At 36.2% G+C, this 18,306-nt stretch overlaps 1 protein-coding gene across 2 annotated transcripts in view; it reads left to right on the top strand.

Moving 5' to 3' along the window:
- The first annotated feature begins 4,812 nt into the window (after nucleotides 1-4,812).
- LOC123549930 (contactin-like) overlaps nucleotides 4,813-18,306 on the top strand; it is a 53,906-nt gene continuing 40,412 nt past the window's right edge. Inside the window, exons 1-2 of one of the 2 annotated variants that reach the window (XM_053546380.1) lie at nucleotides 4,813-5,127; nucleotides 16,485-16,606. In XM_053546380.1, the coding sequence (XP_053402355.1) occupies nucleotides 16,522-16,606 (85 nt within the window). In that variant the 5' untranslated portion in view covers nucleotides 4,813-5,127; nucleotides 16,485-16,521. Of the gene's footprint in view, nucleotides 5,128-7,231; nucleotides 7,377-16,484; nucleotides 16,607-18,306 lie in introns of those variants that run through there. The other variant, XM_053546381.1, reaches the window with a different exon arrangement.

Below are 18,306 nucleotides of genomic sequence, written 5' to 3'. Positions count from 1 at the left end.
TGGGATTCAATATGTGTGATGTTGTAGCTCTTGAAAGGACAGCATGGATCGTAGATTATTACAAGTGAAGTATGTATACCGGGAAGAAGGTGTCAGCACCAATGTCCTTGACGAAAACGGGACAAGAGTCGAAATAATGTGGAAAACTCTGCGTGTTCACGACCACTCCAGCTAACACCTGTCAGTTGTTTTCACTATTTTATGAAATTGAATTGCTAAAGTTTCATTTTTAGCCATGTATTCATAACAAATGTATATAGCAAGTTCCGTGAAGGCACACTCCCGAACATTTATTGTGAAAAAAACGGCAAACTTTTACTTACTACGTCCGCGGTTCCTGACAACTCGCTTGTTTCTAGTTGCGAGGCTCCGGTGGCTACGCTTCGAGGTACTGGGCACGGTAAATTGCGCTACGAGGTATCCGTTATGGATTGACACCGTGTTTACGTGAGAACTTCCTAATCGGCTGGGTCCAATGCATCATTTAGCTCCAGTCGTCTCGTTATCAGCATACTTTTGGAAGCCATTCTACTAGAGAAGTCTGAATAATATATACTTTTTTGCCTTAAACCTGAATGTGGCTTTTGTAACTGGTCGTTTTTGTTCGACAAATCTACGATAAGCGACTAAGTTCTATATGGGATTAGTATTAGTACAAGATTTAGCTTACCAAAAGGTTCCTTCTAGCACATATAAAATATTCTTTTTAAGGGATATTGTTTTAGCATAATGTTACAAATGTTTAATAATGCAAAGAGACAAATATGATTTGTCATTTTTTGTGCAAACTTAATTAGATCTATTTAAGAACTAATCTAAGTATTAACAGTTTTATCATAACCCAAAGCTGTTTTTTTTTTATATAAGCAATTGCAGTACATATTATGCTATTGGAAGCATTTGTCTTGCAGTCTGTATTTCACTTCCGGATATTTTCATCACGCGATTACACCAGCGAGTACCCGCGCACTTAACACAAAGAAATTTCGTACATGCGTTTACGATTCGAAAAAAAAAATCAGGAAGTAAAAAAGTACGCAAAAGAAATGACTTGCAAAAGCTAAATGAATCACGTGACCAGGGACAATTTAATTACTTAAGGCTGACCACTACCAAATAGAATGTAAGCCTCCGCTGGTCTAGTCACAAGTAGTCCATATATAAATAGTACTGATCTTTTTTCCTTTCCTAGTGCATTTTCTCGACAGCAACGTGCTTACTTTTACCCTACCGTGTTTCAGTATGTATCACTGCATTCTATTGAAATCGGCATGTTCTTATCGCATTCTCGGTAAAAATGGCGGCGTAAGAATTTAATGTCTCGAAAAGAGAAATTGAAAGAAGCGAAAAGTAGTAAATTCAGCGGGTTGTATTTACCGAACTGTAGTTTTCTTATATAAAAGTTAACACCCCCTTTTCTTTTTCTTTTTGTAAAGTAGCGATCTAGTTCTTTATGGGAATATAAGTCTCTGAAAATCTGATATGCTAGAAAATGTCGAAAAGCCGTTGTGAAGTAAGTGAATTTTATATGAAATAAAGAAGAGCTGGATTTAGTGGTGTTCAGCCTTTAATTGTTTTGGCGGGTGTCTATTTTTAGATGATGCATATTCATTTCATTAATCTCGATTCTTTACTATGATATATTTAATCGAGGAGTTACATGATTTAAACTTTATTATTGTGTCTACTTGTTCTGTTATTTGACATAGTTGTATTGCACTATTAAAGACTGTAATAAAATTGATTATGCGTAAACACATATTGGGCTAGAGGCTATCTGTAATGAATATGCATGAGTCCAAGATGGCGGCGCCCTACGGGAAATCGGATTCCTTTGACGATACCCTTGTATCCATTACATGCTCAGTCAAGTGTGACATGTCACCATAAGTGTTCCTTCTCTTGAGAAGGAACAATTAGGTAAACTGCATGCCAATGCATAATTGAAATACTGTTGAAAAACGGTGCTAACACAAAACAAAAACCGTTATCATGGCCGGTGCCACATAACGACTGACGCACATTGGACTATGATCGTCATTTTGCGAGCTTCTGCGAATGGAGTCCTTTTTATAAGTTCTAAGTTATACCAATTGTTTTTGAAATGAGATTTTAGATGGAAATTTACCCTTTACAAAATTGTATATTTCATTAAAATATTTATCGTTAGGCTTAACTGAACTTCGTTCCTGATGACGTCAGAAAATATGGGGTTCTCAAGTTTGTTATGCTATCATTTGTGTTGAAATGTGTAGCAATAAATATGAAAAAAACACAGATTGTCTGGTGTACAGAATGACTTTTAAGTTTACTGTTTTTTTGTCCTGTTTCACGATATTAAGGTATAAGATCGGTAAATAACGTATTCGACGTATGCATTTTCCGGTTTTCACGACAAACCATTTGCGCGTTAGACCACATTACGTTCAAAGAATGCCGTATGGACGAGAATACACAATCACACGGCACAAAAAATTACCGTGTGTCAACTTAGGGTCCACTACCTTGAAGTGATCTTATACGACATATCCCTTCACATACTTAGTACTGTAATATCCGTAGGTGCTAAATCAGTAATGGCCGACGGAAGAAATTAAAGTCAACACAGTTTTAGGTTCATGACTGTAATGAGAAATTGACTGCTAGAAAGTATTCATAAACTTTCTAACTGATTTCAATAGTCCATAACAATACACCACAAATTAATATTTCTGACGTAAAACAGTTCCAAGTATCTATAGATATTCGTTACTATTTAAACTAGAGCTATCACTAAAGGTGATGAATGTACCCCCCCCCCCCCCCCACACACACACACACACACACACACACCGCATGCACTGACACAGTACATTGCAATTTGACGCACACAAGATTGCATAATTATGTGGACTGTATGTATATAGACTATATGTATACAGTATAGTAACAAAAAAAGTCCCATAACTATGCAGAATATTTATCTAAAAGAACGTAACATGCACCTTGCACAACTAGGGTTGGTACTGATCACTTGTGTGAAGTTTCATTAAATTGTGTGCAAGGGTTCGGAAGATTAGGCGCGCACAAGATTGCATATGCAGACTGTATGTACACAGTATGTTAACAAGAAACAAAGTCCCATAACTCTGCAGAATATTTATCTAAAAGAACGTAACATGCACCATGCACAACTAGGGTTTGTACTGATTGCTAGTGTGAAGTTTCATTAAATTGTGTGTAAGGGTTCGGAAGATTAGGCGCGCACAAGATTGCATATGCAGACTGTATGTACATAGTATGTTAACAAAAAACAAAGTCCCATAACTCTGCAATTTTTTTTAAAGAACCTAACATACCCCATGCACAACTACTGTTGTTACTGATCACTTGTGTGAAGTTTCACTAAACTGTGTCAAGGGGATGAGGAGAGATGGTGCGCACAAGATTGTGTCTATGTATATAGTATAGTAACAAAAAACAAAGTCCCGTAACTCTGCAATTTTTTTTTCTGAAAGAACCTAACATGCCCCATGCACAACTACTGTTGTTACTGATCACTAGGGTGAAGTTTCATTAAATTGTGTCAAAGGGATGAGGAGAAATGGTGCGCACAAGATTGTGTCTATGTACATAGTATAGTAACAAAAAACAAAGTCCCGTAACTCTGCAATTTTTTTTTCTGGAAGAACCTAACATGCCCCATGCACAACTACTGTTGTTACTGATTACTTGTGTGAAGTTTCATTGAATTGTGTCAAGGGGATGAGGAGAGATGGTGCGCACAAGATTGTGTCTAGGGACAGACGGACGGACGGACAGACAACCTGAAACCAGAATACCCGCACCCCCCCCCCCCCCCCTTTACAACTTTGTTGTTCGTGGGGTACAATAACTGTCAATTCTTTTGAACGGTAATAATTAATACATTAGTACATTTCCGTTAAGTAGTCATACAATATGGTACGACTAAGTTTCACTAGTCGCGTAGCAGTTTACAAAGAGTAGTTCGATATTACTTTTTACGTAGGCGTGAAGGTAAAGGCTTTTCCAGCGGCTCACTTATATTTATAGAGAAAAAGTCTGGCAAGAAAAGTCTAACACCAGTCAGTAGGTCAAGGTCACATTGACACAGAACAGTAGAACTTTTTTTGCCAAATAACTAGAGAATGCTTTGGTCTAAGATCACATTTGAAACAGAGATCACTAATGACTGGTGAATGACCCATAATTATTGATTTGAGGTCAGTAAGTCAAGCGTCCAGTGCACAGTGACCAAATAATTTCTGTTCCTTTTGCAGTTACTGAATGCATCAAGTAAGGGGCGGGGGCGTTTCGTGTTCTACGAGCTCTTGTTTTGCTGCGTTTTACATATCGATTTGATAACTGTTGGGATATTTTAACAGTCGAAATTAAAACGCTCAGTTTTAAAACTGTTTACGAGTTGATGGCTAATTTGCAAAATTAGCTGTGTTCCAAATGGCTGTGTGGGTTAGCACACGGATTTATGTATTATTTACCAATTTGAAAATACTTTCCACAAATATTCATCACATTTTCTTCTTCACAAGTTTGTTATCACAAAACTGATTTTGAGTTATATCAGAATTTCCATACCTCTAATCATTTTCCATTTTCTTATATCAATTACGTTGTGTTTGTCTGTCCTTTCCGAAATATTAATTTACGCATATATAAAAACATTGAAGACCGTTTTGCAATATAGTCTGTTTTGCTATCCTAGTTAGATAACGTATACCGTGTTTTATAAATTCCATGGAGAAAGAAAAATCTCTTTTTGTTTACTCTCCGTTTTAAACGACAATTTCGACTAACATTGGCCAAAGAGTGGGTCAGACAACATTTTAGATATAATATTGATTTGACAGCGTTATCAAACGTTATCAGAGATTTTTGAATTTTTCGCAAACATTCGTCCTAGTTTGCTATTTTTAACGTTGTGACTGATACGAGTTTTAGTAAAAGTGTATGTTTTCTTAAATCAAAGTGTATAAAACACGGAATACTATAAAACGATATATTTAGATATTATATAAACATTTAATTTTCAATTGAAAAAAAAGGATTTGAGAGTATGAGATGTGGGTGATTGTGTAAAACAAATATATGTCAAAAGATACCAACAAGGTAAGTGAATAAAACACTGATAGCTTTAGTCATTTTGAAGAGCAATGTAATGTATAATATAATTTTTGATATTCCATATAACTTTAAAGTGGTATTTGATAAGAACTGAATATCAGTATAAATATATTAATAAAGAGGATATTTGTTTGATTCAGTGAAAAATCTCTAAGCAATATTTTCACGAGTGCCGTAGTCAGTCCCGCTCTTCCCTCATACCTAACAGAGACACATCTACCTGTATGTTGTGGGACTTTTCATATTAATGTATAAAAAAACACTTCTTTTTTCAAGTATGTATATTTACTTTTTTGAAAACATGACGATTGATGTACCTATGCTTGAGACAAGCCCATGAAAAGCTGGAAAGTTACCGTATTCGATGTCACGTTAAACCAAACTTAAACTGAGATACAAAAGTACAAACTTGCCTCACACCGATTTGGGTTCGAGCCTCACTCCGGGCGTTGAATTCTGTATGTGAGGCAGCTAGCCAGCTGGCTTATGGAAGGTCGGTGGTTCTACCCAGGTGCCCGCCCGTGATGAAAATAATGCACCTGTGGTCTTCATCCTCCATCAAAGTTGGGAAGTATAATTGTGTCGGTGCGACGTTAAACCCAACAAAAACAAAACAAAGGTCAAAGATTGAAAGAGTCGCACATTATTAGAGATTTTCAACTTACTTCTACGCGGACTGCGGACAGTGGACTGCGTACTTACAGTAGAGGTTTTCTTAAAATATTTAAAAGTTCGCAAGAAAGAAGACATATCTATGGTATATATATTTCTTTTACTTATGTGTATAGTAACTTTTGACTTCATTGTAGACATTAGTGTATTGTGATTTTGAAAATATATGGATAGTGAACAGGCTACAGTTAACACACGTAATCGCAATTTTCAGATGTCATATTCTATTATTATTTTTTTTAGTTCAAGACCTATTTGAACGATTCGGACAAGTACGATGCCTCTGGATTCAGCTATGTACTCTGTCGCATTTTACTTGCCTTTAGCATGTTTTTCAAATATCCGTATGCTTTAACATTTTGTTTTGATATGGAGACATTTCTGGCGTTACCTTTCTTCCGCTCGACTCGAACACACGACCTGGGAAGTTTCAAACCCACTGTACTACGATATTACTTCACCTTAATATATTCATGCATTGAAAAAAAAAACACATGAAACATGGATTTGAAGGTAACGACGATTCGAACAAAAACAGTTTGGTTTTAATTTGTGTCCGTCCATACGATTCCTAGACTTGTATTTCCTAGCAACAGGGAAAAAATGCAGTACAAACTATTATTGTGAAAAAATAATTAAACATTCTGAATAAAATGAACGTCCGTTTAAGTATAAATAATGTGTTATCGTAGACTTCTGTACGGAAAAAATTAGAATGTTACATGAAATAGAAGTTTCAATGAAATATCTTGACCTTTGTCTAAATATATAGAAAGTTCTCATCCATGTATCTTTCATCCCCGCCGAAACGAGATCCGATACATTACCATAATTTAACGAAAACATCCTGAATTAGTTATGTATCATTATGTTTGAAAATAAAAAAAAAGAAATAGCTATTTCGTATCTTCATAATCTGATATCCGATTTCATAATCTGATATCCGAAAAATGATCAAGATAGGCTCGACCTTGATGACTGAGGTCACGTCAACATTGAATTCCTTGACTTCCGTTTTCAAAACATTTTGAAGGTCAGCGACCTTTGTCATTAACATTAAAAGTGCATGTTAAAATTCAAGTTTTATATTCATGCATGTCCAGAAATGAGACCGTGTTTTGAAGAGTATTGTCCCTTGATTATTTTCCCTTTATACCATCTTAATGCGTGTACTTTTGTTAATCTCTCTTATTTTGGTAAGCTTGATGACTTTACACTGATTTTGTTAATTAGGGGTACAATACAATACACAATACAATACAATACAATACTTTAATTTCGGCATCAAACATTGTTTACAGTTTATAGCCACATATGAAATATTGGTGAGCAAACGAAAAAATAAAATATACAGTTATTAACAGATGTTATCGGAGGCACAATGAAAATAATTACAATTTGTAAACACAGTATTATCAGATGTTGTCAGAGTCTCAATTGAATCAAAACTGTGGGTATAATTACAAAAAGTTTCAAGAATATCATTCAGATTTGTTTGATCAGATACACAAGCTGTACTGGAACAAATGTGACAGTTACAAGGAACATAGTTATCAAGTGACGTAAGTTATTTTCAGTTGTTAACAGAGATTCTAGCATAAAACTGCTGTTATTGTCACTTTTCGGGGGTGTTTTAACAAGAGTGAAAACGTGTGTTAACAGAGAGATTCTCGCGCTCACGTGCTGTTATAATACCTTTTTATATATGCGCGTTCCGTGGCAAAGCGTAAACGCATTACGGTCCCGAAACGGATAATTAAAACGGAAATGACGTCAAAATGAAAAAACAACCTAGACGTTCCCGCGCGTTTCATGAAATAATGACGTTGAGGGAGAATGTATTAACTTATTAGAGTTTACTTTTTCTCGTTTTACGCTAGAATAGCGTTAGCGCATGTTTTTTCGTGTTATAACATCTTCAGAATCCCTCGGGATTCTGCAGACGTTTTAACACGTTATCCCTACATTATCAGATACACTATGAAATTTAGCGGGTAAAAATAGTTACAATTTACATAGTAATCATAGTAATAACTGTTGTTGTCACGGTACAAGTTACACAAGTTACATATAGTTATCAAGCCACGTAAGTTATTTTCAGTTGTTAACAGAGATTATCAGAGACACTAAGATATTTAGCGGGAAAAATTAATTACAATTTACTAATAACAACTGTTTGTGTCACGGTACAGAAGGGATTGAAAAAGTGGCAAAGTTACAATGTCATGTCACATAGTTATGAAGCTACAAAAGTTATAATCAGCTGTTAACAGATTATCAGAGGCAAAATGAGATTTAGCAAGTAAAAATAGATACAATTTACATAATAATATCTGCTGATGTCACGGTCATAATGGAATTGAAAAAAAGTTGCCAAAGTTACAAGTTACATAATTACCAAGCCACAAAAGTTATATTCAGATGTTAACAGAGATTATCAATGAAATTTAGCAAGTAAATATAGTTACAATTTACATGGAATTATCAGCTGCTGTCTATATTAACAGCAATGTCCCGACGGTCGCAGTACACGTGTAAACTTTGCTATAATCCCTCTACAGTATCTGAGAACAACACCATGTGAGCCGTGCCATGGGAAAACCAACATAGTGGGTGTGCGACCAGCATGGATCCAGACCAGCCTGCGCATCCGCGCAGTCTGGTCAGGCTCCATGCTGTTCGCTTTTAAAGCCTATTGGAATTGGAGAAACTGTTAGCGAACAGCATGGATCCTGACCAGACTGCGCGGATGCGCAGGCTGGTCTGGATCCATGCTGGTCGCACACCCACTATGTTGGTTTTCCCATGGCACGGCTCATGTCATCAGTATATAGGAATAGTATTTAACGTTAAATCATCAAAACTTAAGTCCCTGCCAGGTCTTGTTCCCAGGTATAATTCTAAGTCTTCAACGAACATTGACCACTACAGAGGGGACCCTATTTCACCATGTTTTAATCTACTGCGATTTCTATAAAGTCTGAAAATTCGTTACCATTACGTACTCTACATCTCACGTGTTCATACATTGACTGAGAATCGGAAATTATATTATTCTCCCTACTCCAGTCTGACATCCTCTTATTTAAAATTGGGGTGAATATTTTTAAAGTAGAAATAACCAGTTATTCCTCGATAATACCTACATTGCTGTCGTCGCCTTTTTTGAAAACCGGTTTAATTAATCCTTCCACCCATGACCGAAACACAAAACAAAATTAAACATATCTTTAAATGTGAACCGATGATGTCGCCTGCCTCAATAAAGTATTCGTTAATGATGCCGTCATTTCCGCCTGCTTTACCTCGCTTTAAAGACTTAATAGCCTGCAGTAATGATAGAATCTAGTTCAGCAAAGACAGGATCATCGAGTGAAATCCCATTTCTACCGAAACCACTTTCACCGTCAGTTGTAATGTTAATCTCCTCAGATAAATTATTTAACTATTCATAGGAATTATTCAATGAGATATTATCTCCTCGTTGAGAAAAATTTCCAAAAGTCGCAAGGTGTTTTAGACTTAATGGTCTCAATCTCCCTCATTCTTACTATTTTATGTTTTTCGCGTTTGTTTGACTTGTAAAACTTGTATAACTTGTATTAAACTGGACTTTTTGGTTATTTGAGCTAACTTCCTTGTAGAACAAAGGTTTGGCTTCTTCATTTATTATCCCTGCAAATCTGTTAACTAAGCTATCGACTGTATTTCTATCGGCAGCAGCAGCCTCCGAATCACTCAACAAAAGGTTTAATTCTGGCAATCTTGTTATCAGTCTTCGTCTGAATTCATCTCGTTTATTTGCGAACCATTTTGTATATGGAAATGAATTCCCTTTATCATTTTCTGTGCTTATACAGTTTGTGTGTGTGTGCGTGCGTGTGTTCGGGTTTAACGTCTTTTTCAACAATTTATCAGTCATATAAAGACGGTGTCTACCTTTAGCAGCGAGCACAATGCCCAACTTTATAGTGCTGCCTCACTGGAATATCACGCCGTAGACACGTGACATGATACCCCACCCAGTCACATTATACTGACACCGGGCGGACCAGTCCTAGCACTACCCTCTTAATGCTGAGCGTCAAGCGAGGAAGAGGAAGCTACTAGTACTATATTTTTCACGTCTTTGGTTTGACGCGGCCGGGGATCGAACCCATGACCTCCCGCACTCGAAGCGGACGCTGTACCACTAGGCTACCGAGGCGGTTTCTTATACAGTTTGTTACGACATTAAATTCCAGAATAGCATGGTCTGAAAAGATGTTAAAATCTGAAATTTTGAATGACTGAATGTTGCTCACAAGGAAGGTAATCTATAACTGTGCTTCCCTCACAGCCACAATATATGTATTCGCCTGAAGGCTTTAGCGTTGCATATGGCATGTCCAACGTTGCTAAATTATATATGTATGTTATTATTATTGTATGTTTGTTATTGTTATGAATGACACGACATTGAATAACAATATCAAAGATACAATAAGAATAACGAAATACAGAATAACAATAATGACTTTTACCATAAGAATATCGAACATACAATAAGAAGAACGACATATACAATAACAATGGTAAGACTTAGAATATGAATGACACGACATTGAATAACAATATCAAAGATACAATAACAATACCGAAACATAGAATAACAATAATGACTTTTACCATAAGAATATCGAACATACCATAAGAATAACGACATATATACAATAACAATAGCAAATTTTAGAATATGAATGACACGACATTGAATAACAACAACAAACAAACAATAATAATAACATACATATATTATTTAGCAGCGTTTGACATGCCATAGTTGCACATATCCAATAATTGTATACCATAAGGATTAAATTGTGTATCCATCCGTCAAGAGGTCTGGCACGTAATCATTGCTGTCCAGAATTGAGTCCATTGTGTCATAAGCAATATAGTCCGGTTTTAATCCAACTCGGCTATTCATGTCTCCTACTATCATTACAATACCTCGGCTTTTATAAAAGCTTATATCGTTTTCCTTCAATTCGAACAGATTTTTATTATTTACATTATAAGCTGGAGACTCCTACCCCCATATATATGTAGCACATACATATATGTCTTTAAAAATTTATCCAACCTAAAGTATTATTTAACTTTACCCAAACAATTGTATCAAAGTGATTTCTAACAACTGAAATTCCGTCTGCAATAGATTCTTTGTAATATAGTATGATACCGCCACTTTGCCGACGAGCCCTTCTATGTTGAAATTTGCGAAAGAAATTGTGTGATTTAAGCCAATTTTGCTATCTATGACATCCATGTCCTAAGCAAAAAAATATGCCGGATAAAATATTACAGAAGTCTGTGTCGTCTTGTTTCTCTTTTGATAAACCACTGCAGTTCTATGCGGCAATTGAAACTACATCTTGTGCTTCCTACGGGACAGTCACATATTATGGCTCGTCAGTATATATTTTGGCATCTACAGTTAGTTTGTTGTATTTGATGTATGCCTCCTTTTTTGGAAATTGATCGTGCATGAAAAGACCAGTTTTGGGTTCACATTATCCTTAAAGGACTTAACATAGTTTTTAATCGTGGCACCTCTGAAGGCTACCAGCACCTTCTTTGGCTTAATTTGTCTTTGCAATCCGAATCTCATAGCTCTCTCTACTTCGAGTGTTGCTATGTTCTCTTCTGGAATTTTTAAATCCTCTTTAAAGTATTTCTTGACATTTTCAAGTTTCATCCTTGGGATCTTTGATCCCACCGATAATTAAGTTACAGACCATGGATTTTTTCATGTAAGTCCGCAAGAGACTCTCCCAACCTTTGTTTTTCTGATTGCAAAACAGATACTTGCTCTCTTGTGTTGTCTTTTTATAATCATGCAACTTACTGTATCTTATAGCGTGATCATTTTATCTTTTTATCTTCACTTTTCGTAACCCGCTTATCCAAAAATGAATGATGTGTGTTTTTTACAGCGAACCGACACAAAAAGGTCATATATCGCCGATTATCTAGTTTGTCATCTTAACTATTCACTTACTTCTCAGCTGACTCTAGTTTACTTAATATACTGTTATCTTTTCAAATTTGCCACTAATGAAATTCATTTATTCTTCACTGGTTACATTTTAAGAAGATTGATTTCCAACTGGGAATGATACAGACCGGCTCATTTGTTGCGCCTGTCCTTGTGTGAAATTATTAGGCATAACTGTTACCGGAGATTGACACTGACCTGTATACGGTAACTGCACAAATTGCTGAGGGCCAGGAAAAAATGTTCCATTGTTTCCTTGCACGTGAGCCATTATATAGTAATCCGTACTATTTTTCCTTTTTTCCTGTTCTTTTTAAATCCCATATTACTTACAATCCATTATACAACCACATTTTGAACACAGTCATGTAAAAAAGATATCATAATTCCAGTTTGAAACATCTTTAAATCCGACTTTGTTTTAGAGTTTTACACAAAGTGACCAACCAATTTTTATGTGACCATGACCTTTTTATATGTATCAGGTTAAATGCTGTCGTGATATACAACACATGTACCAGTTTATCCGGTGTCATCAGCACTCGTGTAGTAAGACGGGCAAAAATTTCAAAATCAGTGATATTCAAATGCTCCGGGAAGCAAGAAGACAAAAAATAACTTTTTAGTTATCGAAAAAGTAAGTATCTAAATAAGGTTTATCGGAAAATAACCTTCGTTTGTCGTTCTTATGCGTAGAAATATATCACTAAGGCATAAGAACTTCGAACTCGGGTACTTCTACGATAAACCTAATTTTGATACTTATTATTTCTTAATTAAATTTCAATCTAAAACCCAGCTGAGACCGAAAATTGTTTGTGAACATGGGGCCTGAGAAGCGTCCAAGGTCAAAATTCCGATTATATTCGGCCAGTACGTGCATCGAATTATCAACGAAATTATATTTTTGACTTAGTCAACTCTAATGGCACCATTTCAACAATTCTGTGTTGTCATCTGATTAGTAGTCGAGACTAGCCTTTTATGATTGTTGAAAAGCCCTTTTAGTCGAGTACCTTTTCGAACACATGCATATACAATGTATGGTATGTGTAGATACTCGGCTTCAGGGAACTTGAACAAATATTTAAACTCCTGAAAACTCAAGGTCTATATTGTTTTAAAAATGCATAATGTAGCCATCATGTATATCATGATAAGGTGACCGGGAAAACTGAATGAATTCAGTACCGCATGAAACTGAATTTGTAGGGTTTGAAATGGTTAAGAATATATAATAACACGTGCGACATTTTTTCCGCGGTGCATTAAAATGTCACGCATCGTATCGTGTACATTCAAAATTGTGCGTCGTACAATAGCATTTCAGTGCCGCGAGTGCAATAATATGAAACTCCATGTTTCCATATATATACATTCTTTGATACCAAATATTCAATTAAGTAATAGCTTGTAACATATGTTGTTGTGATCCCCTACACATAGGGGTCGCTTGATCTAAAATAGGTGAACCTCTTGCGGCGCAGGGGGAGAGTGTCTGTCTCCTTACCAGGAGGTCATTGGTTCACATCCTGGATTATACGGTATGTTGATCGTTGAATCAACAGCCGTTTTCACTGCTAGCGAATTCTGCCTAAAATCTCACGAAAATGACAGCAAGCATGCAAATAAGTAGCAGCACTTCAAATAAAAAAGAACAAGTTTGCGATATAGATCCTCTAGTTTCTTGTTCATAAATACGGCAGTCGAAAGATTTAAAGAGATACATTAATCAAAAAGCGATATAAAAGGTAAAAGGGTAAAACATTAAAAAAAACTGCGCCTACGTTGTTATGAATGCTTGTAAGACAAAATATATCGGTAATCCATACGTATTAAAACGGATATATATAAATCTTATAACGGTCTTATTCTAAGATATTTTAAATGGAAACAGTATTACGGCATTAGAACTGGATGCTAAATATGCCACTGTTCAGTTATGCATAACTTCCACATATACAGTTTGAGAAAACCCCTATAGTAAGTCCGCAATCCGTGATCCGCAGTACGTGTCGAAGTAAGCTGAAAATCTAGTAGATGGAGGTTACCATACAAAATTTAGAGTGTCCTCATATGCTATTTTTATAATTTTAGATATGTGAGATTTAAAAGGGATGCTTACCAAAAATACTGACTGAAAAGCGAACAGTGCAGATCATGATCAGACTACACGGATGTGCAGGCTGAACATGATCTACACTGGTCGCAAAGACAGAATCAATCGTGTGCAGTATGATAAGGGTTAACAGAGTTTATCGTGTAGAGTCGCATATTATTATAAGTAGACGGAGGCAACCATACAAGATTTAAAGTGTTTTCATATGTTTTTTTTTTAATTTTCAATACATGAGAAAGTTAAAAATTTTACTGTTATCAAACAAAGATATAGCGGAGGTGTTACAAGTATCGTTTTGTGTATTGTACTTGAACTGTGACAGTTATGCAATTTTTCACTCACAGAAGTATCCGAGATTTCCATATACAAACAGAAACATATAATAAAAAGAACATAACGCATGACTACTGAACAGTATAAAATAGTAAGAGACATTTTATAGTTGAAATTTGCATTAAGTACCGGACACTCGAGAAACTTCAAAATCTGAACAATGATTCCTCATGTTGGTGGGGGATATGACTGCGTGCTGCGAATGAATGTGGAAATTTGTACAAAACTCTGATTCGAATTGTAAGATTACTGCATGATCTTCAAATCCTAGCTAATAACGTACGGCATAGCAGTGCCCATTTTCTAATTTATACCGTGCTTTCTCTCTTTCGGCCAAACGAAGAGAATGCTAAACCCGATGTTTGATTTGTCACCAAAAATTTTAGCTGAATGTCACGGATAAAAATGTTTTGTAAAGAAAATCGCGGAAAGATTACATTTCAACATTTTTATCAGGACATATTGTTGAAGAGAAGAGATAAAATGGTTCAAAATGAATGGTTTTTGCTACTCACCTGTCGTTATCATTTCCTTAAGGACGTTTTCCATTAAAATAGCTGTGTTATAGAGATCAAAATGAATGGCATACGGTCATATTATTAGTTTGAAGTTTGTAATTTCTAAAAATAAAAATTGACCGATCATCAAGGTTAAAGATGCAGTAGTTATAGTCATGTTCTAAACTAGCAGTCGCCCTTGATGAAACCCAGTGTAAATATGTACAAAACAGACATGTACACAAACTATATAGACAAAGTGAGAGTCGGGCGAGAGTGGGGAGTGAGGGAGGGGGGCGGGGGGAGATGAAACACTACAGAACCGCGATGGAACGATCTGTGGCAAAAAACCCAACGGTTGTGCACAGCACTTCAGTGACCGGTTGTGCCCAAAACTTCAGTGGAAAAAAACAACAATAGGGAGTTTAATAAGGAGGTTAAACCGGTTGTGCAGAAAACATTCTTAATTATTACCTTTCTTCAGAGCTAAAGGACAGTGAAACCCGCAGGGTGATTCCGTAGCATATACTGGTGACAAAGGACACCTAATATAAAATGGAGATGCTCATATTTACAGACAAAAAACAAACAAGAGTTGGGCATCAGAATTTTGATTACAATATATCATTTTTACCTGATTTATTTAATTATCAGTATGTTTTAATTATGTGCATGCAAAACTGACGGAACAAAGAGAATAGACAGATTCTCATAAAATATGCCATTACTTCCGGTTAGTATTATTCAGGACGGAAATAATTAATTATTATTTAGTTGTCATTCTTTTACTTATTTCTCTCTTCATATTTTGTTGCAAAGGCCTTTATTACAACTTTCTGTTGACAGAACTTCTTTCATTACACTAGATTTGGAATTGAAGGCATGTTGATATTACACAGAAGACATACATCGTATATTCCTTATTGAACTTATATAGACTAGTGAGCCGAAAATTATGGTATCGCTAACTAATTTTCAATAAACTTATAAAGTCTTCAATTTCAAAAAAAATATCTAAGTGTTGATGTATGTATTGCATCACAAGATAAAAGAACCCATCTGCATTTCAGGCAGAGTTATACCGCTATACATTGTACTGGAATTCAAAATTGAAATTTAAGGTAATGAATCTGTTTTGACACACGGAAATCCGAACAGCTGCATATTCGTCATTCTGGACTTCTGAAACAGTTGGAGAATGCCGAAATCGCATGTGTAGAATACAAATACAACATCCAAACGGAAATTACGTATTGTCATTACGGGGCCCCTTTCTTAACCTTTAGCCTGCTAAATTTCTAAAATGGACGTGTCCTTCATGTTGGGCAGTACCATTTATCACTTGAAGGGGAGTTCAATGAAAATTTACTGACTGAATAGCGAACAGTGCAGATCATGATTAGCCAGCACGGACGTGCAGGCGGATCTTGGTCTGCACTGGCCGCAAAGGCAGAATCACTTGCCCAGAGCAGGGTAAAGGTTAAAGTTAGCAGATGTAATACATGAAAGTGCAATTTGACTGACGTCATTTATTTTTCTGGTCGCCCACGAAAAGAGCCATATTGTATCCTAAAATTGCCTTAGTTGGTACCTTCATAATTTACGGTATTTCTTATCACTTTAAATCAGAGAAATGATGATGGGACTTCTACATATTTACTTTGATATTCGTCGGTTTCAGATTTGCACCTACCCGCGGACAACTATAATGCTGACCTATGTGTAATATGTACCAAGTTATCATCTGTTCAGTTGCGCTTATCCTGGCAAACCATGTGACCGGGCAACAAGTTATTGGGCTAGGTAAGTGTTGTTTACGCTGTTTAAGTTTGGGTCCTCTGCGGCCAATGTATGAAGTCCGCAGACTTTAAATTGCAAGTCCTCAAATGTGTGGGTTCTACACCCTGCGGTGGATGTAGAATTCTTTCATGTGAAAAAAAGCAAAACTGGCAGGCTAGATTTTGGAAAGTTGTTGATACTGTCCCAAAAGATATCTGAAGGGCATGCATCATATAAATCTTTTGAGGAAGCTGACCCCTAATAGTAAACGACATTTCCGGGCGATTACGTGTTCTTTCATGTAGTTGGCCTTCCGTTCATACCGGCGCATACAAGTAGGTGACCTTCCGTTCATACCGGCACATACATGTAGTTGGCCTTCCGTTCATACCGGCGCATACATGTAGGTGGCCTTCCGTTCATACCGGCGCATACATGTAGGTGACCTTTCGTTCATACTGGCGCATACATGTAGTTGGCCTTCCGTTCATACCGGCGCATACATGTAGGTGGCCTTCCGTTCATACCGGCGCATACATGTAGTTGGCCTTCCGTTCATACTGACGCATACATGTAGTTGGCCTTCCGTTCATACCGTGGCATACATGTAGGTGGCCTTCCGTTCATACCGGGGCATACATGTAGTTGGCCTTCCGTTCATACCGGGGCATATATGTAGGTGGCCTTCCGTTCATACAGGGGCATACATGTAGGTGACCTTCCGTCCATACCGGGGCATACAAAAGGTATGTAATTGAAAGTAAATATCCGATTATCATTGCATGTTCATTATCTAAACCCTTACCCTGCTGAATTTCTTTAATGGACTTGTCCATCCTTCAATTTGGACAGTACCATTAACTGTTGAAGGGGTGCTTACCTAAAAGATACTGACTGAATGGCGAACAGTGCAGAGCATGATCAGAATGCACGGATGTGCAGGCTGATCATGATCTACACTGGTCGCAAAGGCAGAATCAATTGTGTCCAGCATGATACGTATGACCTAAGTTGTATTGAAAAATTTAAGAGTAGTCAATACTTATGATATTACTACATTCCATATACAAAAGGATATTTACAATGGTTTGAAAAACCCTGATTCGTACGAAATAAAAATGACTGTATACATGTAGCTATTTTACATAGTATTATAATGAGTATCAAAAGACGAAAGGCAATTAATATATCTTAAATAAGCTTTATATATGCCGCATTGATTGCAATACTTGCAGATGTAATTACACGTATATATAAAATGGGGTTAGTTGGCTTTCGATTTTATTTACCTTAGCGATTTATATGACTATCGACATTCGTCATTTTCATGCTGTCAAATCATTGATTTTCGTGGGGAATAACATTCATGGATTACCCGCGAAACTAAACCCCAACTTCGGGAAGAAAGATAATTTCTATGCATGCACTCTTCAATCTTGGAAATCAACGAGTCGAAGTCCACACGAAATCGTCAGTTTGGCCAAAACCTCAAAAGTTTATGTCAAAGAAATTAAATGCTTTCTGATTCGGGTTGTCAATGAATAATATACATAAAATAAAATCATAATTACTTTAACAATTTTGTTAACAGTCATAGTAATTTCTTGTAGATGACATACATGTACATGCACTAAATAAATGATACAATGTTATTCTGCTGATCTGTTAAAGAATATAAACCATATTTGAATATGGAAAAAAACTAAAATGAAATTAATAAGCGT

Source organism: Mercenaria mercenaria, chromosome 6 (genome assembly GCF_021730395.1).
Source record: "Mercenaria mercenaria strain notata chromosome 6, MADL_Memer_1, whole genome shotgun sequence".
Taxonomy (NCBI): Eukaryota; Metazoa; Mollusca; class Bivalvia; order Venerida; family Veneridae; genus Mercenaria; species Mercenaria mercenaria.
This window is presented reverse-complemented; position numbering and strand designations above follow the sequence as displayed.